At 40.1% G+C, this 24,231-nt stretch overlaps 2 protein-coding genes across 7 annotated transcripts in view; one reads left to right on the top strand and one right to left on the bottom strand.

Moving 5' to 3' along the window:
- LOC143904062 (uncharacterized) overlaps nucleotides 1-24,231 on the bottom strand; it is a 404,129-nt gene that overhangs the window by 88,655 nt on the left and 291,243 nt on the right. For 2 of the 3 annotated variants that reach the window (XM_077418295.1, XM_077418297.1), the window contains one exon: nucleotides 3,168-3,575. The exons of the other annotated variant lie outside the window; for it this stretch is intronic. In XM_077418295.1, coding sequence (XP_077274421.1) covers nucleotides 3,448-3,575 — 128 coding nt within the window. In that variant the 3' untranslated portion in view covers nucleotides 3,168-3,447. Of the gene's footprint in view, nucleotides 1-3,167; nucleotides 3,576-24,231 lie in introns of those variants that run through there. 3 annotated transcript variants of the gene reach the window in all.
- The window catches only part of LOC143904053 (uncharacterized), a 325,508-nt gene that overhangs the window by 107,815 nt on the left and 193,462 nt on the right, over nucleotides 1-24,231 (top strand). For all 4 annotated transcript variants that reach the window (XR_013258841.1, XM_077418274.1, XM_077418273.1 and 1 more), the window contains exons 5-6: nucleotides 6,773-7,603; nucleotides 8,028-9,127. Coding sequence is in view for 3 of the 4 variants with exons in the window: in XM_077418274.1 (XP_077274400.1) it covers nucleotides 6,773-7,603; nucleotides 8,028-9,127 (1,931 nt within the window). In the remaining variant the exon portion in view is untranslated. The remainder of the gene's footprint in view (nucleotides 1-6,772; nucleotides 7,604-8,027; nucleotides 9,128-24,231) is intronic.

Here is a 24,231-nt window from a genome sequence, read left to right as displayed (position 1 = left end):
TCATATATAAGTGAAAAAACAAAAAAGATTGAATAAACGTCGTGTTTTTATATGAGATTGCGATATCATAATATCTCCATTTAATGAAAGGAAAATAACCAATGATCGTTGACGTGATCTCCGCGTGGGGATGTAATATGCACAATCATCTCGCTAATCGGTTAATTGCGTGATTTTCCGCTCGTGGAAAAACAGGATTAGATTTGAAAAGAGAAAGAGTGATACGGGAACAGAGAGGGGAAGAGGGGAGAGAGAGACGAGTATATACTGCATTTCCGTAATGTGGCGAGAATCACGTTATTTCGGCTTAACGTTGATTCCGAAGGATGGAGTATCGTAGAGAAGACGCGCCTGTGATCGATAAAACTTAATTAAACAGTTAATTATTATTTTATCACTTCAATATGATAATGCGTAAATTCATAAATGCTGGTCGTTTTAATCCGTTTATTTATTCGTGATAGATTCATTGATAAATATAATACGCTATCGCTGAGCGCAATGTATTCGGGGGAGCGGTGCATAATTCTTTAACGTCCCATTTAAATCGTTATTTAACCAAAAGCGTTAAGCGAATCGTTCTCGCTCGTCGAGTGAAATGTTAACTCGATGCGACAAATTTCATTATTGAAACCGCGCCGCACGCTGCGGCTATCGCACCGTGGGCAAGTGATTTTACGCAGGGCGATTTTATTCCGACGGCGGACGCGCGATGCAGTTTCGTTTTTTCACCCGGGCGCATATAACGGCACCCTTCAAGATCAATCTTCTTCTCACCTGTCCGCGGTATTAGAAATGCCGGATCGTTATTTCACGGCCCGTTTTCGCTTTGTTCGAGAGATTTTCTTTTTTTTTTTTTCGTTCGTGTTTGTGCGCTCTGTGCGTGCGCGTGCGCGTGCATGTACGTGCGAAAGCCTCCCTCTCGCAGATTTTTATATACTCTCGACTTTCTCATTTTCGCGGAGGCGATGATGCGAGAGTCTCGTGTGTCTCGCGATGATTATTCGGAGTGATCGAGGAAGGTTCCCCCCAGGTGGTGCAAACTCAACCGTAAGAGATTGCTCGGCCTCTATATCTTCCAGCGCGGTTCTTCGGCCGTTATCCGCGAATCATCTTTTTGTCTGGGCTTCTGCCCTAGTCGCTGTCCGCTTTTCTGGCGCGTCAGTCAGTCAATCGGGAAATTTATTCGTTCCCAACGTGCAGCCGCTGAACGAAGTTAACGGTTCGGATAAGAAGATGCATAGCTGATCTCATTTCATTAAGATTGAAATAATGAACTTTTTACGAATATAGAGAATTTTCAATAGTTAATTACGTGGGATGTCATTCTATGTTCCTTATATCGTCATTCCCGATTGTTTTTTTTATCTTTTTGTTCTATGAGACGGATGAACCAGTAATTTTCATTAAAAATGACATTTAGTATGAAATTTTTTTTGAAAATTTGGTTATTCCAACGAATCAATGCAAGCTATTTTATTGTGGCGACAGTCGCAGTTTAATGACGTGAAGCGGAGTAACGTGCTGATCGCGATAGAGTGCTAGCTGTCTCATATTAGGAAATTGAGCATGAATTGTCTTGCCATAAATAGAGTGTCTGAAAAAAATTACGTGATGACAAACGAAAGGATTCTATTCGGTGCCCGACAAACCGCTATTTGATTGGCCGCTGAATGAGGCAGATACATGAACAGCAGTCAAATTCAAGACAGTTGAAAATAAGAAAGATGTACGATCCCTGAACCTTCAGTGGGAATGGAAAATCAGTTATAAAGACGAAATGCCATGTAACTTTTCAGTTGCGGCTAGTTGTGCATAATATAACGTCACTCGCGTCATGTCGGCTCTCATAACATATTCGCATATGAACAGAATACTGATGACAACGACCATGGATCCACGAAAACTTTAATTGATTCCGCGTTTGGGGAATTTAGAAAATGTAAAAAAGGAGGTAACGTTCCCTTGGAGAAAATTCAGTTATAACACCGAACATCGCCATGTACTTTTCAGTTGCGGCTTAGTTGTGAATAATACTCGTCACTCCGGCGTTATGGTCGGCTCTCACTCAATTTAGATATATACGTCGCTACATGCTGACGCTGTTGTTGAATACACGAAACTTTTAACATTATTCCGCGTATTTCGGGAATTTAATTAAAATTGTAAAAAAAGGAGGTAACGTTGCTTGCGAAGTACAGGACGGTAGTCGGTTTGTTCTCTTGTTAAAATTAAGTCGTCAGAAAATGTTAAATTTTACGAAAATACCGTGGAGCAAAAAGTAAGAATTTTACTGCGGAAATGTAAATTATAATAAGCTACGCATGAAACGAGTGGGGAGTCGGATTTAAAGTCCTTCAGCCATATGGATTTCGTAAGCGAATCACTTTCGTCCCTTGTAACTGCGTTGCTTGTCGTTCAGCATTTTCATGAGCAATCACGCGGCCGGAACTAACCGCGTTATCCACCTTTATTTGGTGTTTACACGCGGAACTTTGTTCATCGCCTCATTTACACGGTAACCAAGGATACCACCAGCGTGCTCTCTGTTTTTGCTCTTTCTCTCTATCTCTATTTCATGGTCTTCCCATCTTTTTCGTTTTACGCTTTTGTCTCCTTTATTCAGTAGTTTCTATTTCGCGCACTCTGCTCTTTATCTACGGGGGAAATATTAGCCGCGGGCGCAGTAGCGTTAAAGGGGAAACAGTTAAATTAATAATTTCGAAATTGCGAAAGAGAAATTGCCACTCGCGGTCCGGGTTCCTTTGTGTAGTTGCAGTTTTTCAGCCGGCAAAACTGCGAGTCGGCGAGCAAATGGAAATCTGAACCACCGACTTTCGGAAAAATTGATTTGTCCGCAGGTAAATGGATTCAATTGAGTCACCTGATAGTTTCGCACGAACTGGTATTATCACGCTCTTTTTACACGATTGAATAGTTGGATCGAGTATATTCGATTGTAAAATAACGCAATTACTTTTACTTGATTACATCGGTAAGGAAAGTTTACAGGAATAAATAAATTTATTCGACAAATTATGTAATAAAATATTTTATTATTATACATTAAAATATATAATATTCTAATATATAAAATCTATTTCTATTGTTTTGATATATATATATATATATATATATATATATATATATATAAATGTTAAGTTTACTTGATCTAAATCAAATTTACCTCTATTAAAATTCCACTAAAATAACATGGAGCAATATTCTTTCCAAATTAATTATCTGTATAAATTATTATGAAGTATTAGTCGTAATGCTTCAGTTTTACCGATGTAATTTTTCCATTAACATGGTTCTGCGTAAAATACGTACATCGGCTCGATTAATCTTGTTGATAGCTGTTATTTTCACACACGCGTTGATCTAATGAGAAACGAGGTTATTTCGGACACATCGTAACAGGACACCGACTGCACCGGGAGAATTTTAGCGGCACCCGTAATTATGGGGCCCCGTTTCGAAACGAGCCTTGTCGTATAGGAGTGAGGCCCGACGACGACGGAGCTTGTTATTGGCAGCGTAAACAACACGATTATCTTCTTCCGCAGTGAAACCTGCCAAAAAAAGATTTCTATTAATATTTATGACGATCCGAACGTACGATTCGCTTCGACACCCTACGGGGAAGTTAGGCCTGCCAAATTATGCGACGGGATGAGTTATAGGTTGAGGTTGCAACGCGCGATCGTTTGCTATGCTTTCATTACCATCAGAACATATCCGCTATGCTCGTAAATGAGTGATGAAGATGAATGTCGAGTGCATTTATCAATTGTGCGAACGTTACGTGGCTCGTGCTCGCAAAAATCACATTGGACAAATGAACTCATTCCGATACTTGGCGAGATAGTCCAAGATATAATACTCTAAAAAGTTTGTAGCTCTATAACGAAAGATTATAAATATTACAAAATGTAATTATTCTGACCATTAGTTAATTAATTAGATATCAATTGGCTAATCGAATGATTTATAAATAAAAAATATACATAGTATAATTGTAAAATTGCATCATACTATAAAAATTCACTTCCGTGAAATAGAAAAAAACTTTTAGATATATTAGATTATAGATTTTAATATAGTTTTAATGATTAAAGGAACGAGAATATTGTAGTAAATGTCTTTCTCTTTTTTTTTTGTCTGAATACAAGGATATCACGCGGATATGCACATATGAGCGTGAAATTTATTTGACGAGATGCAAGCTGCATCATACAATTTCCCAAAGTCCCAACAGCGTTTCTCTTTAATGATATTTAATAATGCTGCACGTCATCCGGCATCATCGTGAAAAAAATGGCATCTTTGCATCGGGGTCAACGGCGCGTCATTTCATTCGGAACATTTCATCACGAGTCGAGTGTAACGAGTATTTTTTTATTGCACCGAGAAATCGTGCATACGGCAGATTCGACATATGCGACGACGATATTTTATTTCGACGTATCGTACAATATTTTTTATATCTGTCACTGGACTTATGTACGATAAGCAGGATCCAATAATCTATATACCAGGATGGATAGCCGAAAACTCACTGTTATTGATATGACGGCACGTTTTATTCATTTATATATGTTTGTCTGTTATAAATTTTAAAACGGCCATGTTTACACACAGTAGTTGTATTTATCTTTGATACATATATATCTCCATGCTTTCATGAACAAATGCAAAAAAAAAACATTTATCTCCGTGTGTAAATACGTTGGGTAGATGAATTAAACAAAATTTGATTTTCCAAATAATAAGACCGCCGCTAGATTATTGTACACAGCATTCGTGTTGAATACATTCCGAGCAACCAAGAATGAGGTTTAAATAGCGTGGAAAATCAAGTTTATCATTTTGCAAGGTAATAACGTGAACTAAACGCTAGACAAATTGAAGAATGAGTATATTAATTACGTCATACTCCATTAGGATTTACCGTAGACGCTGTCGCCACATTTTCGCATTACGAGCGAAGTTCCGTAAAAATAGGGGGACGTAAAATTTCCTCTGGCGACGAATTCCGGGTTAACATTCTCGGAACGATCGCTCTAACGAGCTCCACGATAATAAAAGTGAAAGGCGCGCGAGCGCGAGTCAGCCTTGGTCTCGCCGTTCGCGTTTTCCTTGTTCGAGAAAGGGGTTGAAGAAATTGGCAGGAAGGAGAGGAGGCGTGAAGAGGAGAAAACGAAGAGAAAGATGCCGACGCAACGCGCGATACTCCGCTATCTCCGGACGCCTTCTCAACATGTTAATTGTATATTTGAGGTGAAGCGATAAATAAGGCGTCGTCGGTAGCTCTTGCCGTGGAGAGTCTTCATTACCAGCTGTAATATATAATCGTGGCCTCGTGGCCCCTGCGGGGGCATTCCCGATTCACGAAGCGAATTAAGTGTCGGGTACGTACTGGGTGACCCGCAGAAACCAGATTAGGCGATTGCTCCAACGTGATCATTCTGCGAAAGTTGTAATCAATAATTTCGTCGGTTTGTTTTTTCCTATTAACTTGCGAGACCATCTCGTCCTGGGATCGAGCGTTCCTCTTGTTACACGTGAAACGTGCACAGGGACAAGGACGTTACTTTAGCGAGTCGACTTTCGCGAAGTCGCCACGGCTAATCGTGTCCAGGCATCTCGGTTATTCATCGTGCCTCGCAGCGTTCTGGATAAGGGTTCGCACGAAAAGAAAGCGAAATCGCATGTGATCTCGGATACATCGGTTTTGAAGGCGGTCCTGCCGGTCCTGCGTATATATAGGGTGTCCCAGGTTCTTCACGCTCGTCTTTATCCACGAGTTTTTTAAATAAATTTTGGAGAGTTTCCCCTCAACAGTAATAAAATTATTACTTGTACTTTTAAATTGTAAGTAAATCAAAATTTAAAAGTTTATATGATACGTATTAAAAGGCATAAGCATGAAAACTAATAACGATATCTTACTCTTTCTTATATTTAAAATAAGCTTTTAAAGAATTATTTAAAATATTTTCGCAAAAGTATTCAGTGGTAAAAAATTACAAAAAGCGATAGTCCCAAATTAAATTTTCCGTGAGACAAATACGACTTATCAAAAGGATTCATTAAGAGGAATGGCGTCAGTTTAGAACATCTTAACAGATCTTAATTTCAAATTTAATTTTTAAGAAGAAAGCATTAATTCCAAAACGTTCAAGGAATTCGTATGTGAACATTCCTGAAATATACCGTATACACACGTACCGATCGATCTTCAGGTTTCGAGGTGTGAACCGGTTTCCTCGGCATGATTTTTGACACAAGTCTCCGAGTCTTCTTCAACCCTCTCGGTCGGTTCCGATGGGGTTCTCGACTTCTCGAGCATCATTTTTGTCTCCTTCGTTGGAGCGAGCGAGGCTTTATTCAAGACACCGATGTGGTGGATAGTGATGATACGCCTTCCCAGTGTCAGATTTCATTTACCTCACGGCGGGTTTTTGTTTTGTGCTAAATACTCCAGCATTTAAGAAGACGGTCTTCCCCGATTTATGGCCGCCGTCACAGCCTCCAGTTCTTGCTCCTCTTTGTCTTTCTCGAATCCACTCGTGCATTTCGCGTGGATTCTTCAAGGATACTCGTCTCACGTTTTATCCGTCATCACCAGTATCTCGTTTTCTTCGAAAGATACGTTTGCAGACTTAAAAAAGCGACATTAAAATTATATTACAATAAAAACTTGAACGAATGATAAAAATCTCGAGACTTTTGTGCTTTATTAACGTTTTGTTCCGCTCTGTTCCAGATAAATATGGAAGCGGTGACCTCGACCGATTACGCCTCTACAAATCTCAGCAAGAATTTTAATCAGGTCGGTTTCAATACCTATAATTACTCACAATTTGAAGAGAAGTATAAGCCGCGGCAAATTTTCAAATACGGCGACGAGTATCTCGAGTACGGGCATAGGTTCGGCGCTAACGAGAGATTCGCACGAATGAAGCACCAGGATGGTCTGAGACTCGATCAGCGATACACGCGCAGCCATTCTCAGCCGGAACGGCAGCATCAATCGTCCCAGGAGACACGTTCGAAGTCTCAGGACTCTCGCGAGCTCACGTTCTATCAGATAGACCCGCCTGTGAAATCGGAAAATCCACGGCAACATGACAAGTCGCATCAGAAGCTGAAGAAGGAGCTGACCTTCTACGAGATCGATGGACTTCCGTTCGTCGGTCAGGAGAAGAGGGATAAGTCCGAGGTGTGCAAGGAGCGTGCCGATAAGAGTATCAAGTCCCACGACAAGTCCCATGCCGATGGTCAGGAGAGGCCGCAAGCTGCAAAGCACGGCAGGCAGGGTCATCAGGAGCAGCAGAAGACGTTGGCGAACGCGCCAACGTCGGACTACCATCAGCTGAACCGGTCGCAGTCGGATCTCACGGAGTGTCAACTGCCGAATTACTACGGGCATCGGAATAATCCGTACATCGATCCGCCCAAGTATCGACAGTTCGACAGGCCGCCGCGCTATCAGGAGGCCCCGTTGAAACCGGAACCGCCGCCTAAGTATCACGCCGATCCGCCTAAGTACGCCGAAGTGTCCAGACGGCAAGACGACTTTAAGAGGATCCATCAGGTAAGCCGTAACATATAGGAAATTCTCGTTCGCTCGTGGAACGTGTAAGAATATGTACTACTCTGAGACCTTACTGATCGATTATAAATATATTATAAAAATTGAAGTAATAATAAAATAATTATATTGTAAAATTTTGTAGATATACAATATTTTTATTATGAAAATGTTTGTTGAACTAAAGTACTAAAAGTAAATTTTGGAGTAAATTGCGAATAAATGCTTTCTTATAAATAAATTCAACTTTTCTCGAAAAGCTGTGACTCGGAAGAGACTATATATATCAGTCGCTCTCGATCGCGCTCTGCTATTAGTGCTCCGTTCTCTCGCTAGCTCACGTGGCGACGGCCGGCGCGTTAACGATGAAACTTGCATGAATCGTAGTACTACAAGCCGACTTAGTAGTCGCGTTATCATTCGGCAGGAGGAGAGAGGCAGACGACAAGGTGGCAGTGGCGGAGGCGGGGGTGGCGGCATCAGCGGCGGTGGTGGCGGTGGCAGTAATTCCAGCGCAGGAAGGGGGAACACCGGCACTCATGGCGCCGAGACGCCCTCTAATCTGGCCAGTATCACGCCGACCGCACGAGAAGTAACACGCGTCGCGATCGCGCGACAACGGCTCTCCCATAAGACGTGCGACGTGCGCACCAACAGTAATAACAATAATAATAACAACAACAGCAAGGAGAACCTGTTGCAGGAGATCGGCGTTGACTGCGATTCCCGGTGTCACGTTGAACCGTCAAAGAATCATCATCATCATCATCAACATCATCACCATCATCAGCAACATCATCAGACTCGCGGGATCGGTGGTAGCAACGTTACTAGCGGTATCGTCGGTAATGTCTTCCCAGATAGTGGTGACGTTTCACACGGTGACTTAACAACGTGCGACAAGTACAAGGGCACCGGGTCGGAGTCGAATCGGGGCGGCAGCAGCGACGTAGTTCAGGGTCGTCCAAGCGAGAGATCCATGCTGAAGATCGAAAAGCTATCGGGGAAAGTCGCTCTGCACGGTGGCGGCGAGGCAGCAGTCAGCAAGTGCGGTGCGGAGAGAATGAAGTCGACCTCGCAGGAAGTCGGCTACAACAAGCACGAGGTCAACAAGGCCAAGGGCCACGATGTCGGGCACGGTTACAAAGTCGAGAATCTGCGTTATTACGGCGAGCTGAAGGGCTACGCCGATTTCAAGGCTTATGGTACCGTGGACAAACAGCCGGCGTCCGTGCTGGTGTCTGCGCACGAGAAGTCGCATCTTCTTCACGCGCCCACCTCGTGCGAGAAAGGCGACAAGTGTCACGGCAAGGCGCCGTCTTCGTCCGCGCAGGGTTACAGCCTGGCCAAGATTGGCCAGCAGCAGGCGGAGAAGAGTCATCACGGCGGCGATCACTACTACCACAGATCGTCGCACTCGAAGCCGAACGTGTATCAGGTGTACCAGGAGACCAAGTACTCGTACAACGTGAGCGGGGTGCCTGGGACGCCGGCGCAGGCCAGCGCAGCCGCGGCCTTCTTCGCAAGGTCAGTGTTCACTCAATCTAGCGAATACGATAGCACGTCACGATAGCGTGCTGACGACGCACCTGCTGACGCATCTGACGCGAGCGTCCTAGTTACCGTGATATCTTAACTCTTCCGGTATCGCGATTTTCAGCGAATGTCGTACGTGATTTCTTTGGTAAAAATATAGGGGATTTAATTAAGGGAAAATTGTGAAAAATTATATACGTCCATGTGCAGATTTGTACTTTTTTTTTACATTTTGTATCGCTATTATATTTCGATAATTTTATTCACGAAAGTTTAGAAATTAAATGAATTATATTATCCGAAAATAATTTCGACATTTTAGTCTTCTTGATTTTTGCATTCAGCTCTAAATTGTATTAAGCATTTATTTAATTATCGAAATATCGAATTTAATTCTCATTTATTGCATTTTTTCTTTTTTTTTTATATTTCTTAAAATATTGACGAATATGCTTTTAAATAAAAGTGAGAAATAACATTGCGTGAATATTCAACGCAAATTTTAAAAGCCTTTGAAACAGAAATTTCAAATACTTAACTGTCTGAATACTTAACTGAATCATACTCTTTTCTCGATCAGCTCTACTTTTTAAAGACTTTGGATATCTCGGCATGTCGCATAACGATGTGCGCGCGTCAACGGTTGATGGTTAATAAATAAGAATGAAAAGACGGAATTTTACTTGAAGCGGTTCAACCACGCGAAAGTTTATTGCGGCCATTACATGATTTTTGTTTGTTCGGAGAAATTTATACTCTCGTCTTATGTCGCGCGCGAAGCGATCAATTTACAAGACCATAACTGCGTGTATAGATCTCGTATTCCGTTAGCGTGTATCTATATGTATTTAAACGTAAAAAGTCGAGACATTTTTCATCGTTATCAGGTCTGCTTCTTGGAGCGTGAACGCAATCGAAGCACTGCTCGCGATACACTAGCAAAAGCATTATTTATTACGCGAATCGATAGCTTGTTTACTCGAGAAATTTGCAAACTCTAAGCTGGCTCGGTCGAGTACTCTCAAACCTAACTTTAATTGACAAGAACTGCAACACGTACGCACGAGTAAACAACAGAGCAAAATTTGAACGCGTCCAAAAGCTTCCTCAACTTGTATTTTCCTCGTGAAAACGCCACATCAAACGATTAAGGCATTCTATTGTCTCTCACGTCGTTCTTACACATTTTAACGCGGATAATTACGATTATGCGAGCGCAGCCGGCTGTAGAATGACATTCAGCTTCAAACCTCGTCGTTTCTTCCTCTCGTAAATAGATGCGAAGGAGCCTGACTCTTCCGACTTGTTGGTCTTATAAAGCGCATTTTCACCGCACCAAATCATCCCCGTAGAACACGCGTACGGGGATCATCCTTCCTGGTTAGGCTCAGTCTCGAGCTTTGATCTCGCGTATTTTCGACGTTCCCGTATGAAAGCACCCACAGCTTGCGTGGCGAGAGCCCGAGAGCGCGAGTACAAGCACGAGCAAGCGTGGATCGCATGTGGTTTATGTGCGAGGAGAAAGCTCTTTTTCTCTTTCTATAAGGGCTCCGCGGTCACAGCCGTCTTTTCCCCTTAATCTTAGGCGCGACCTCAACCCCTTAATAACCTTGCTCATAGCTCGTGGATATTGTAAAGTACAATGGCATTCTTGGGGGGTCGACTGCTCGTACATCCCGTCTTCACCTTTCCTTCCCTTCTTTCTCTTTCGTTTTCGTTCGCTCGCCATTCTTACGTGTGTGCGTACAAAGCGCGCGAATACGTGTGAGTTATTAGCAGCGGCTAATTACGAACTACGGTTAATAACGATGTGCGTCGAGAATCGAAAGTTTTCTGGACGGTAGTGGGGGAGAGAACGCTCGAGGGAGGTCTCGCCGGTTAACGCCGGACTTCGGAACACCGGCACATTATTCAAAGCGAATGGGACTGTTATTAACCGGATGCTCCGCTATCCATGCATATAATAAGCCCGGGCTTTCAGCGAGCGAGCGCGACCGTCGCGGCTTTAGGCTTACACGAGCGTTTTAATAGCGTTTTGGGCGCAGCGATGACGCTAATCATCGGGATACCCGACAGGGATTCAAATCGCAATAGGCACAGTCATATTAAACATGCGGTATACAGATTTGCCCTTTTATCTTTAACATCTCGCGTTCCCAATTATTTCATATATAAAAAATGAATGTTGTACCTACCAAATTCTCTCCCCCTTTGAAGTACGGTTGGTATCAACTTTCAATATTTATTAAAATATTTTTAATTTGTTACAAAAATATCTTTCGCTCTTTTATAATAACCGAATGTTGACCGTTGTTAAACAAACGAGATGATATTAAAATAGAATTTCGCGCTTTTTTCCTTTTTTTTTTTTATTAACTTGCCAATTTTTCGACAGTAATATTTTTATCTTTACTTTTACTTTTCTATGCCAGCGACGTCGTAAATATATATGTAGCTACGATACGTAGTGATGTATAGCGTGCACTTACAAGTCAGTTAGCCAGCTCGTCATTAACGTATGTATAATAGCGCATAGCGGGCGCTTGAGCGATCGTGCCTCGTGTTCCAATGATTTCAATGCACTCTTGCCGAGACAGTGGCGCCTGTTCTGCACATACTGTCTATTTAATACTTCCTTCTTTTTGCTCTTTAACGATTCCTTAGGACAGACAGTAGTCTCGTAGGAAGTTGTGTGACGAGAATTGAAATCAATCGTGTTCCGCGCGTACATCGATGATCGCTTTTAACTCTTTATCATGCTAATTAAACTACAAAATTAATTATTTTTATTCGTAATCTAATGTAATTCATATATTAATGTCAGTATTAAAGGCATATCCAGATATGTTCAATGTTAAATAGATACAAATTTAGCATTCATGTAAAATTACATTACATAATTAGCAACGAATATTATTAAATATTTTTTTATACTAGCGAGCGAGATATAATAGCTTTAATTAAGATAATGATATTAATTGATATAAAAAATTAAATTTTAAAATTAATAGTTTTTCCAGAACACTTTCCAATTCTGCAACCATTATTTTCAAGATTTTGTTTAATACTTATTCATACTCTAATGTGAAAATAAATTTGAAAATATTATTCCGTTGTGTGTCGAATCGACGAATGTCGGTTGGGCGAACTTGTTGAACTCGCGTATCTTGTTTAATTTCTCGAAAATGATCAACCATTTCGTTTTAACCATTTCCCCGCTTTCCAAATCGGATGTAAATCCGTTTCGCGAGTAAACACGCCGGTGCGAAGTTACCCAGAGTGGCTGTGCTTTTTTTTCTAAATTTCTTCGCAGCCAAACTCCGATGGAGGTCGATTTCCCGATGGGCTCCGCCGTAGCTCCTCGTAAAGTTGAAATTTCAAAACTTTCGCATCGGCGTTAACTATACGAAGCACGGGCAGATAAAATTGACCTAGGTTGCACATCCCCCGGTACCAGCGGGGAAGAGGAAGAAGAGCAAGAAGAGAAGTGGGGAGAACGCGAGAGGATAAGGTGAAACTGAAGGCGGTGGGCCAAGTCTACCCGTATTGTTGGCTGTCGTGATTTTATTGCCCCTTTATATTGCTTCTGCAATACTCTCTTTCTCTTTTCCTTTTCTCTCTCGTACCACGCTCATTTCCTTCTCCTCGCCTCACCTTAGGTCCGTCTCTCTCGCTGTCTCTCACTTCCGACTTCCGACCTCCCGCCCCCCGGGATCGCGAAAGCGATTTTTACGAGGCAGCTCGTTTCGCGTCTCCCGAGATGCAACCTGCTCGCCCGCCATTCCTGAAAATTGCAATCTCAGGGATCACGATAGTCGGGATCGCTCGTCGTAATCGAGGAACGGGAAATGATAGAATCCGCAAAAATGCGAATCGCGACCATAACTCAAAAATCGTGGAACTGATCGCGTCTTTTAGAGGTAACCGCGGGCTTGCACCGTCGCCTTTTGTGTCACTGCTTGCGTAAACATATTTTGCTTTTCTTTAGTGCAACTGTAGAATGGAAAAATTATCATAGAAATGTAAACGCGCCTAAACTGGCCACTTGGATGAACGGGCGGGGTTTTATCTGCTCGTGAGATATTGAAGAAACGGGGAATTGCCGTCATGGAATCGCGGAAAAGGAAGAGAGTATATACCTTCGGATTTTTCTCCGAAAGAGGCGCGCGCGCGCGCGCACTCTATCCTATTACATATTTATAGCATATAAGATTTTGTCTTCGTTCTCGAGGCTCGGCGTGGGCAACACGGATATTATAGTATTCTGGTATCCTATTAGACGTATTCGGATAACCCTTAATTAGGCAGATGGGATGCGAGGGACGAAACGTAAATACGCGCCTGTACACATATTGCTTGTGGAAACGCGTATCCTATTTAATTTGAAAGCCGAGGAAAGATCGTTATCTCATTATGTGCGCGGTATATCACGCTTGTGTGAGCGGTAATAATTATTGGTGCGAGAATAAGAAACTACGTGCTGCGCGAAATTACTCGATAGGATACCCATCGACAACAAAGTGTACTTTGAGAGTATAAAGTTATACCACACAATATAGCTAGTATAATATATTTGGAGCTTTTAATTCTCCGTGAATATTTTTTCTACCTTCAAGAAGGAGTTATCGTCGTTTCTAAAAAATTATTGTTACACAGTAGATATACGAATTATCTCAGATGTATTGCATTTCTGTTTTACTGAATTTTCAAATCACAGAATAATGTTTAGTTGGTGGAATCGCGCACGTGTTTTTCAACGTCAATTGCATAAACCGTGTATAATTCTTGTAACTGCTTGTCCGTCATTCGATAAGAGCAGTCAAAGTCCGTGAGATGACCCGTTATAGTAGTCAACAACGAGCCTACCGACAACCCCGAACACATCCTGTGGGTCACGAGTGATCCCCGAGCTCTTCGTTCAACAGGTAGCGCTCTCTCGTAGTTCGAGTTCGCCGGCGACCCAGCCCTCTCCATTATATTCATATCATGTAAATGCGCCCTACTGCGCTTCGGTCGACTCCTATTTTCCACCCCTGTGCCAAGTCAGACGTAAAGCTGTACCAAGTAAGAGAGAGAGGAGAGGAAAGAAAAAAAACGAAGAGAGAGAGAGAGATAAGTTTAAAAGAGAGGAAGATGGAAAATGCCATCTCCTGCTTTACATTTATTCTAATAGGATAATACCAGCTGTCTTGACATCCGGACGTGGCGCCTCGTTTGTGATAATAATTCCTCGATTATATCCTCGTTGCAATACTATTCGATTATCTCCGTCGTCGTCAACGATCTCTCATCTCTCTTTCTTTGCCGTGTTTCCTTTTCTGCAGATCGTTCGCGCGTTATAATTAAAGAGGCAATAAGTGGATGGTGTGTTACATTAATGATCTCTGCTGGTACGTTTATGGCTTATCGGATCTAAAAATTAATCGATAGTCTCAACATGATCAATGAACTAATTCTCTGACTGAATTAATTTCTCACAGCATAGAAGCAATTAAAATTATTTAAAATAGCATCGGGCTATCTTTATGCGCTAGTTAATTATTGTGGATGATTATGGTAGAAGCTTCGAGTCTTTGAATACAAAAATGTTTCTCCGTTTTCTTTCTTTTATTTTAAGTATTTAGGAACTTTATTACGATTTTTTTTGTCTCTTTCATGATCCCGTTAATATCTTTATATTCTTCTTTGTATCTCTTTTTATATTAGCGCTGTCTATGCTTATCGTGTATTATCTTTCTCCATCTGCTTCTTTAGGTAGTATAGATACTTTGAGAGGATTTTCGTTTTAACGCAAGCAATATATTGCTATATACATAAATATATACACATATATATATATACATACACATACGTACGTAGTACATGCATACATAAGTTACTCACAAGGGAATTGTCACAACTATTTGGAAGTGATTTGATTCTCCTTGAAATATATTGTTTAAATATCTAAACACATATATTTTTTATATGTGCTTATTTTGAAGTTTCAGCATAAAATCGTCTTTAATTGTTATTTATAGAAAAAATATATTTTCACAAAAGTAATAATGGGGATGAAAGTATTTTGAAAAATAATATGAATATCAGATTATATGTTTTTCTTTCTTTTTCATTCTTCCATTATGAATAAAAGAAAAATGTGGAGAGTACTAAAATCTTCCATCTGCATTGTCTTTTCCATTCATACGTCGATAAACGTGTACACAACTTGTCACGTGCGTCGTCATTATCACAGCATCATCATGTGGGTGTTACGCAGTTAGTCAGATCCTTCTTTATATCGCATCTTCTAACGCATCCCGTTGCACACACATGCACACGTTGAATATTAAATGATGAACATTTATCACTTTTAATTGTATACGCCAAAATGAAGGAAAAGGCATGTCGAGAGTTAATCCGCTAGTTTCTGTGAATGATGAACGCATGATTTGCTAAAAAATTTCGGTACTTGAGCACTTTTGACAAATTTCGCAATTATGCTTTTGCGATTTTTTGCAACAAGTCGGCGCTATACATCAAGTAACATCAGAACAGTTTAATTTGAAAAAACAAGCGCGCATTTGTTTTTATATTACTTCTATACCTCGTCGTAGAGGGACTGATTAATTTTTGACTGCGATAATATACAATCGTATATAATAATTATAAATAATAGCGAATAATCGATTGATTAAAAAGCAGAGAACAATAACAGTTTTAATCTAATATCGGAGTAAAAAGATCTCAACGTCAGTAAGTTTTAATTTTTCCAGTTATCTACTCTGATTATATTGATTAGCTTCTTAGACGCTAAATCGATGATTTTGAATCCTTTTTATTATAAGGCAAATAATATTAATTTAACCTTATAGCATAATCTCATAATCTCGAATTGTTTAAAAGTTTATTGCAATCCAATACATTTTAACGAAAATAAAATTTGAAAGTAATTGGAATTTGAAATTAATTTTTGCGAATATTGCAATTATTCACGTATTAAAAGCCATTTTAGCACTTCTCATCGGCTCTTCAGTTCTTATCGCACCATCAGAAATTCTCTCTGTGATTTAAAAAGCATCTTCATCATCTTCGTTATAAACATAAAGGCATTAATGACACTAAGTGTGTGCACTCTGCAAGTCGTTAAGCAGCTGCGTGCACGAGTCCACGAGACATCGTCGCCAACTCTTTTTCGGTGCTCCGATTGAGACCTCGATTTCGCCAATTAGAGGTGAAATGCCTGCATTACGTCGATTAACCGGCGGCATCTTAACGAGTTTCACGGCCGATTATTAAAAGCCGATAGCTCGTTGAGAGAACACGACCGGTCCGTGTATCAAGCGCGTTCATGTGGGAAGCCACAGTTTGTAATTACCCTGCCGGACATGCGCGTATATGTGAGCCAATGTACAGGCAATTATGTCACACTTCGAGGTCCCGATATATTACTTTTCAATTTGATATTGCCGACATCGATGGACGTGCCCGGTTACTTTGACGCTCGGGCCGTATATATCAGGCTTTTTTGCATTGCGTGCCAATTAATATGTATCTGCGTGTGCGCGGACGACCATGATTAGCCGGTTAAAGTGTCACATTGCGGATATTGAAATCGCACTTTAGACGACGGATGCGAGAAAACAGCGAACGTCATTATCGTATTATATATCGTATAAAAAGGAACGAGGAACGCTCTTCGATTTATTACTATTTTATCAACGTCGTATAGATTATCGTAACATTAAATAGTTAAATTTGTTTTATAAGTCTTTGGAAAGTCATGGTCAGAGAACTTCTACAGTGTGATATTAGATCAAATCTAACTAAAACATTTGGTTCAAAATATAAGGCAAATATTTACGCAACATTTTGAATATTAATATTATTATTTAAATATCTCCGAGATTCAGTTTTTTATTGCAATGCTCTTCCTTCTTTAAAATTCCTATCGCGTTATATATGAAGTGAAGAAATGTGCGTACAATCGATCAAGTGGCCTGACGCAATTTAAACGGCTTTACAGTACCGTTGTTTCGGGAGATTTTCGTACGCGCGCATGAGATCTCGTACCTGTCCGAGAATATCGGGAGCGCGTGAGCGTCATTAGTTATCCAGCATTATGGCCGAGGAACGATCCGAATCAATTTGGAGGTTCGTAACCCCGGCTACGGGGGGTCCATGGCCGCTTCATATATCACTGTGGCCAGTGGTCGAAAGGCGGCGGGCAAACGGTAGAGAGAAATTCTCTCTCTCAGATTTCGGTCGTTGCGCGTCGTAAAAAAAGAGAATATCACGCGCGGACACGATATTCTGTTTTTATCGGTTCAATTAGATTGCAATTTTATACTGTGTCGAATATGCGATGAGACATCCACGTTTTATATCCGTCTTTTCGGCGTCACCGTGACCAAGTGATGGTGATATCGCGTCAGGTGTTGTTTATCGTATGTGCCGAAAATCGATCAGAGAGACGAATGTGCGACGTCGGAATGTTAGGCAATTTTTCGCACGAATAGCTCTGCAAGCACGAATATCTTATACCTGATTTGCTATACCGCCCAAAAGATCTAGGTACAGTGATAGATCGGTAAACCGCGCAACGGAATAAAGACGGACGTAAATTTTAAGATTGATGGTTATAAAGTTACTGATAATTTACATATAATAAATTTTTCAATTTTAACGACAATGATAGAATTATTTGTTTGATTGTGAGATTTGAGCGAAGCGAGGAAAGAAGCATCGCTTTGATAATCCTAATTGAATTATATTTATGCTTTCGCACAAAAACAATACGATTCATATTATATATAAAATATTATTAACAGTTTATATATATATCCCATGTTTTATACGCTCCGATTGTAATGTATATAACATTACGCGAAAAAAAACTCATCCTTTATATACATTTAAACAATTTTCCTTTTATACAATGGAAGATTTTTTAAAAAAATATGGAAATCCGGAAGTAAACAATTTCGATCTTCTCTTTACGCTTTATGATTTTTTGACTCGGCATCACTGGCGTTTAATTTAATTCTGCCGTTAGAGCTCGCGCCGCGTGGCGAGAGCCCGTGTATATACGACCATTTCATATACGCCTTCCTCTCGTCGGCATTTTGTCACGCGAGCAACAATCCAATCGATAAACAAATATAAACGAGCGCGAGTGCTGGCGGGTGGTTGTCAGCGAAATGCACGAGCGGGTTCTAGGCCGGGGAATAAAAAATATATATATATTGCGTTTCACATATACGCGCGCGCGAGAGTCGTTGCGCGTAGAACTTTTAATTTGCAAAAAGCACAATGCCGAACTATAGTTTCGATGACTCGTATTTCTGGACAAATGTGCCCGCCGACATTTCGACGAGTTGTTTTTTGTAACTTGCACTGTTATTTGTTTGCTTTACAGTAGTTTGCAAACAAGCTCCCTAGGGTCTCTTTTTTTCCACTCCTTCCTACGTGTCCTCCAATAATTTTTATACATAGAACAGGAACAGCCACGCTCTTGGAGTCATAAAGATCAGTTTTGTATTTACCCTGGTTAAATAATCGAGTATAATGCGATTAACCGAGATTTAAATTGGACATTTCGCGATGTTAACTTACTTTTGAATTCCATTAATCGATCCGGTGGAGTAAAGTAAATATTTTCCATTGATCAGCCTCAGCTTATATTTAATTAGTTCGCATCTACTATATGCTGGGAATGAAACATTCGTATTTATTTGCGAACGGGGGTTTGCAAAAAGGAGTCTCATAAAAAAATACCGAGCGATGCCATTAATAACGCGAGACGAGAAATGCTTTGTGGCCGCGAGCACGCAGTCAGTTTCAACAATTCGCCGCATCGAGTGTTTATATTTTATGCATGTATGTTCTTTTACGCACTCAGCATTTATGCTGGATATTTTATAATACGTCAAAAATTCGAGTTTTCCCTGTCGGAACGGTCACTAAGAGGTATATATCATCCAATTTTTTTTTTTAATTCTCAGGAACATCCAATCGCGTAATAAAACTAATTTCTAAATTGCGCACTTTTTGAAATATTCACGTTCTCCAAAAATATACATATAGATATTTAGAAGATAGAGAGAAAAAGAGAAAAAACCTAAAAAATAATTTGTATTAAAAATATATATTTTATTATATCAAGTGCTACGATGTATTCTAGAGAAATTATTCGTCCCTCGAAATTCTAGGCGTCACCTGCATCGTGCTTTAGCAGACTTTAGATCCAATTATAGATGCCGAGGTAGACGTATTCTTACGAATCACGATTTTTCTATCTCTTGGAGTTTCTCTTTTCACGATTTTATAATGGCGCATCCGCTTTATATATCGTTAGAGCTGCTTTTCTATAATTTTTCGACTGCCGTTCGCTCCTTAAATATTATCGTTTTAGAGATTCAATTATAGATTTTAGACTCTACCGTAGAAGAACGGAAAAGATGCATCGATCAATCTATGCATCTCAATATTTACGAAAATATTATGGTTCTTTACAATAATTCTTACTCTAATGTATTACGATAGGTTACCATTTTTATGTTATATACGTTATATACTCTTTTCGTAGCATGTTATATAAACATTTTGAGCAATTAGAATGATAGAATCTACTTACAAATATTATCTTGCAAAATTTCAAGTCAATAAAAAATGTATGTAAATATATAATTATTTTATGTTCATATTTTTTCCATACATCGAATGATCTGTGCTGAATAAACTTTAGTATCAGTTGTTTACCGATTTCGAATCTGTTTACCGATAATTATATGGCGCCAAATAAAGGTGTTAACACGAAGCATAACGTTCGACAAGCCTTGTATGAATTTTCAATGAACTGTGCAAATAATAACCGGAGTACCGGAATAATTAGCGGAATAATGAATCACAGTTAATTCAGTGTGAATCGTGTAGATTCTCCTCATGCTCCACCGATCACCGTCGCGAATTACTGTCGTCTCTAAAAATAAACACGTATGTTCTTGCAACAGTAACGTGTTTATTCGGTGGCAACGATTTTTTTATCGCTCCACGATCGGTTCCGTCGTTTTTCTCTCGATCCGGAACACCAGGATCGCGTAACGGGTGACGATAAAATACGCCGTACCCGCTCGCGCGCCGGTGATCGCGACAAAATAACGAACAGCTCAATTAGACGCATCGTAAAATGCAAATGTATGCGCGTGCCGCTTCCGAACGTGCTAGGCAAGCTTTTCTTGTGCACGCGCGCATGTGTGCGTGTACGTGTGTGCGACCGCGTCTCGACCGTGGATACGAGGAGCATAAGTAGAAAAGTCGTCCGTCCGGAACCGAACGGACGTAATAACTTTAATTGTTAATTAACGCTAGCTTTGCGTCGGCCGTACCGTGGAGCTCCGTGCCCCTCGAATATTACCCTCGACAGACCGGCCCTTTGTTCTTTGTCTTCGACAACTCTTTGCAGATTCGAATGCTCTCTCCTAAACTCCCGACTACGTTTCGTCGCGAGATAATTAATCCCGTTGAATTTAATTACACCGGCCCTGCAATGCGTTTATGGCGGATGTTTGTGTTTTTAATTAGTGTAACCCCCGCTCATTGTGTATACACTAAGATACGGCATATCGCACACGTCGCGAATTTTTAATGTAATTCGCGCAGCTCGTCTATACGTATTCATATTCCGTTTTTTGTCCGATCTTACACACATCCTTAAACACATCCTTAAGCACATCCAATATTCTCCAATAAATGAAATTATTTTCTGGAGCTAATAAAATAAAAATAAAAAATTTTGGCCAATCAAAACTTTAATTTTAATCCATTTTGTTCTAATTAGCTGTATTCTAATCTTCAATTTCTAATATGTAATCTAAATACGGGCTTTGCACGAGACATTTTTCGAGCGAAACTTCGCGCGAGTGCAAAATTTTGCTTTACCTCTTCGGCACGTATTTAAAAGAGTTTTCTTTTAACGAGAGAAAAACTGAGCAGCTCTCTCCTTATTGTCGCGCTGTCACGAAGCAGTCATTTTTTGTTACTTCTTCTCGAGATTATAAGAGCGCGCTTAATATTGCCATTTTCTTCTTGGCCAACCAGTCTGTTGTCACGTGAAGCTTCTCTCTTTTTATTATAATTGGATGCGCTATAAGTTCTTAATCTTTATTGTCGGCTGAATATTCTCTATGAAATTGAAGTATTACATTATAAAATGTAGTTCATTAATGAAATCAGTTACATCTTTTTATCCGTAAAACTTTGAAATTTTTGCATTTTTCGCACCATACGTATCGATATAACAATAAGATGTAATAAATTAGTAAGCTTTCCTTTGTTGCAATTTGCTACCATGAATAAATGTCGATTTGTAATCGATCGCGTGCATTGACGTATCACAGTGTAAGCTAGAGTGTATAATAAAAAGCTATCGCGCGCGCGCATAAATAGGATTTGTCAAATGGTCCGACGTAAAAAGAGCCGATCGTGCAGGACTCCTGCAACGGCGGCTCTTTGTGTGAACTCAATAGTCCATTCATCATCCTGGCTACTCGATCAACGCCTAGTACGCGCCATTTTCATGAAGAAAATGGCGAAGAGAGTGCGGATTACGTCGCCCAGTCAGACTTTCTACAACGTCAACTTATCACTTGATAATAACGTGTCTTAGGATATGCAAATATGCGAGATGAAAATACGATAGATACATTAGAATTAGAATTATTTCTTTTGTACGTAGAATTTTTAACCGAAATAAAACAATAATTTTGTTGGACATAAGATTATTTGGAAGTGACATCAAGGCAATTGTCAAGTATTAATATTTCAATTATATTGTTTGTACATCTTAACTTAACGTTAACTTTTTAATTAAAACCTGAGATCGCTCGGTCGAACCGTTTTCAGAAACGTAGAATGATTCAATTCCAGTTTAATCTTTGAAACGAAATTCTCTTTCTCCACACGGATGTCTTTTTGCTCGAGCTGTACAAAAGAACGTCGCGATTTCTTTTTCCCGCATCTCTCGTAACTTTAACGATGGTACGAGATAGGAAATACTAAGAAAGAAGCCCGTAGCAGGAGATAGACTGACTCCTTCAGCGATTTTCGTCACATTCGAAGCTACTTCACAACTCACTTTGCTCTTAGAATTGCTCTCATCTGGATGATAGTGAACAATTTGAGCAACGAATGGCACATTTTAGATAATCTCGCGATTTTATTAGATTTTCTCGCGATTCTAATAGCAAAAAGAACTGTTCTAAATTAACTAGACTTTACATAAATGAATTTCACAATCCAATTTTTTTCTTCCACACAATAATTTATCTTTTTCAAATTTATTTATAAGTCGTTTTAATGCCATGAAAATTAAGTTCAGATTCATAAAAATTTATAAACAAAGAAATTATAAATTAACTAAATTTTGTATAAATTAAAATTTTACAAACAATTTCTTTTTCAAAACGGATATTTTTCTCCCGTGTAATGATTTATACATATATAAGTCTTTAGTGATCATAGAAATCAAGCTCAAATTCACAAGAATTTATAGTATATCAGAATCTAGAAGAATAACAAAAAATTCCAACGATTGGATAGAACGGTTTATACCGCGCGGAGATACGAAGAAGTATCACGAACTTTCGGAAGTATCGAACGATCGGCCGGGCCTATTAAGATCGCATTTGGCGTCAGATCGCTATATCCTGATGGATCGCTTGTCGATTACGTGGCCTAATCCGGAATCGCATGACTACGACAATCCGGGCTCGCCGCGGGGAAATAATTTGTCATTCCGGTCTCGTTCGTGATCCTCTCCACCTCTAAGATTTCGGCGATCGGCTCGGCACGTCGTAAACATTCGCTTTTCGTGCCTCGCGATACGGCGATACATCTTCCTCATGGCTACACCATCGTGCCCGTCACTGCATTACGCCGGGAGTACATATATAGTATCTCGTAAACAAAATGGATATGAAAAAACAAATACCGAATAAAAATCGCACGACACACAATATGTCGCACATTCATGATGGATCACGCGGACCTTTTCAGCCGCTTTCTTGGCAACTTGGTATCCAATATCATGTTCCTAAAGACTCATTTTCACGTGCCAGCGCGTTAAGGAAACTTTTGTCGTGACTATAGATATTACGTTGTTACGAACCTGAGTCTCTGATCTTCGCGTTACTAAGAGAAATATGGTTAACTCCGTATGACAGCTTATGCATGGATCATCAAAACTTTGTAAATGGCGCAAGGATGTAAGGCTCATTTTCGCCACGTTGGCAGCCATTGCAATTTGCATAGTGCTGAAGCGATTATGCTTTCTGACATAACGTCCACATAGTAGAAAAAGACGAGCGCGTACGTGGAACGTTATCTGCAGACAAGTTTTAAAATAATGTTTACTCGTATTTATTTGTATATTTGTTTAGACTTCAGGTATGGCAATGATTTTCATACGCTGCATTAACGTATGTGTGTGCGTGCGTGCGTGCGTGCATTTCGTTCCCGTTTCGATGCGTCTTGCGCATTGAGAGATGTCGACTCTCGATACGGCAAGTATTATATACGCGGACGGCCACGAAAGCACTGGCCGTTTCTGAATGCAGACTGCGATTGCCGCACGTGTGTCGACTCAGATCTCGAAGTTCGGCTACCCGGAAGGACAAGTCGCCCTTTGAGGTTTGCTCAGAGAGAGGGGTCGTGTCTCTTGCCTCCTCCGATATTCTTGAAAGTTGCGCGCGCGAAAAGGACAGCTCGGACCGACGTGTGATTAAGTTTAATTTTGAGTCACGGAAAGACGCCAAATCAACTTTCTCGCGAAGTTCGCTCCCTTCGCTCGCAGACATATCCAGAAGTTGCGAAGTCTATATTCTTTTTGTTCAGCTGAACATCGCGAAGCCTCGCTTGTTATTTTTTAAAAAATGCCAAGCTAAGTTTTTGGAACATAGGGACTTTTCCATTTTTCGACAATTTCTAGATGGATAACGTTCATCTGAATTTTTTAATTTTTAGACAAATGTAGTTAAGAAAGTCATCTTTCTTAGTGAGAAATAATTTATGTTAATTTATTTTCATGTCAGAGTTAAATTGTATAATATTATTATATT

This window comes from Temnothorax americanus, unplaced genomic scaffold (assembly GCF_048541705.1).
Source record: "Temnothorax americanus isolate GAGA-0224 unplaced genomic scaffold, ASM4854170v1 Scaffold5, whole genome shotgun sequence".
In the NCBI taxonomy this organism is placed as follows: domain Eukaryota; kingdom Metazoa; phylum Arthropoda; class Insecta; order Hymenoptera; family Formicidae; genus Temnothorax; species Temnothorax americanus.
This window is presented reverse-complemented; position numbering and strand designations above follow the sequence as displayed.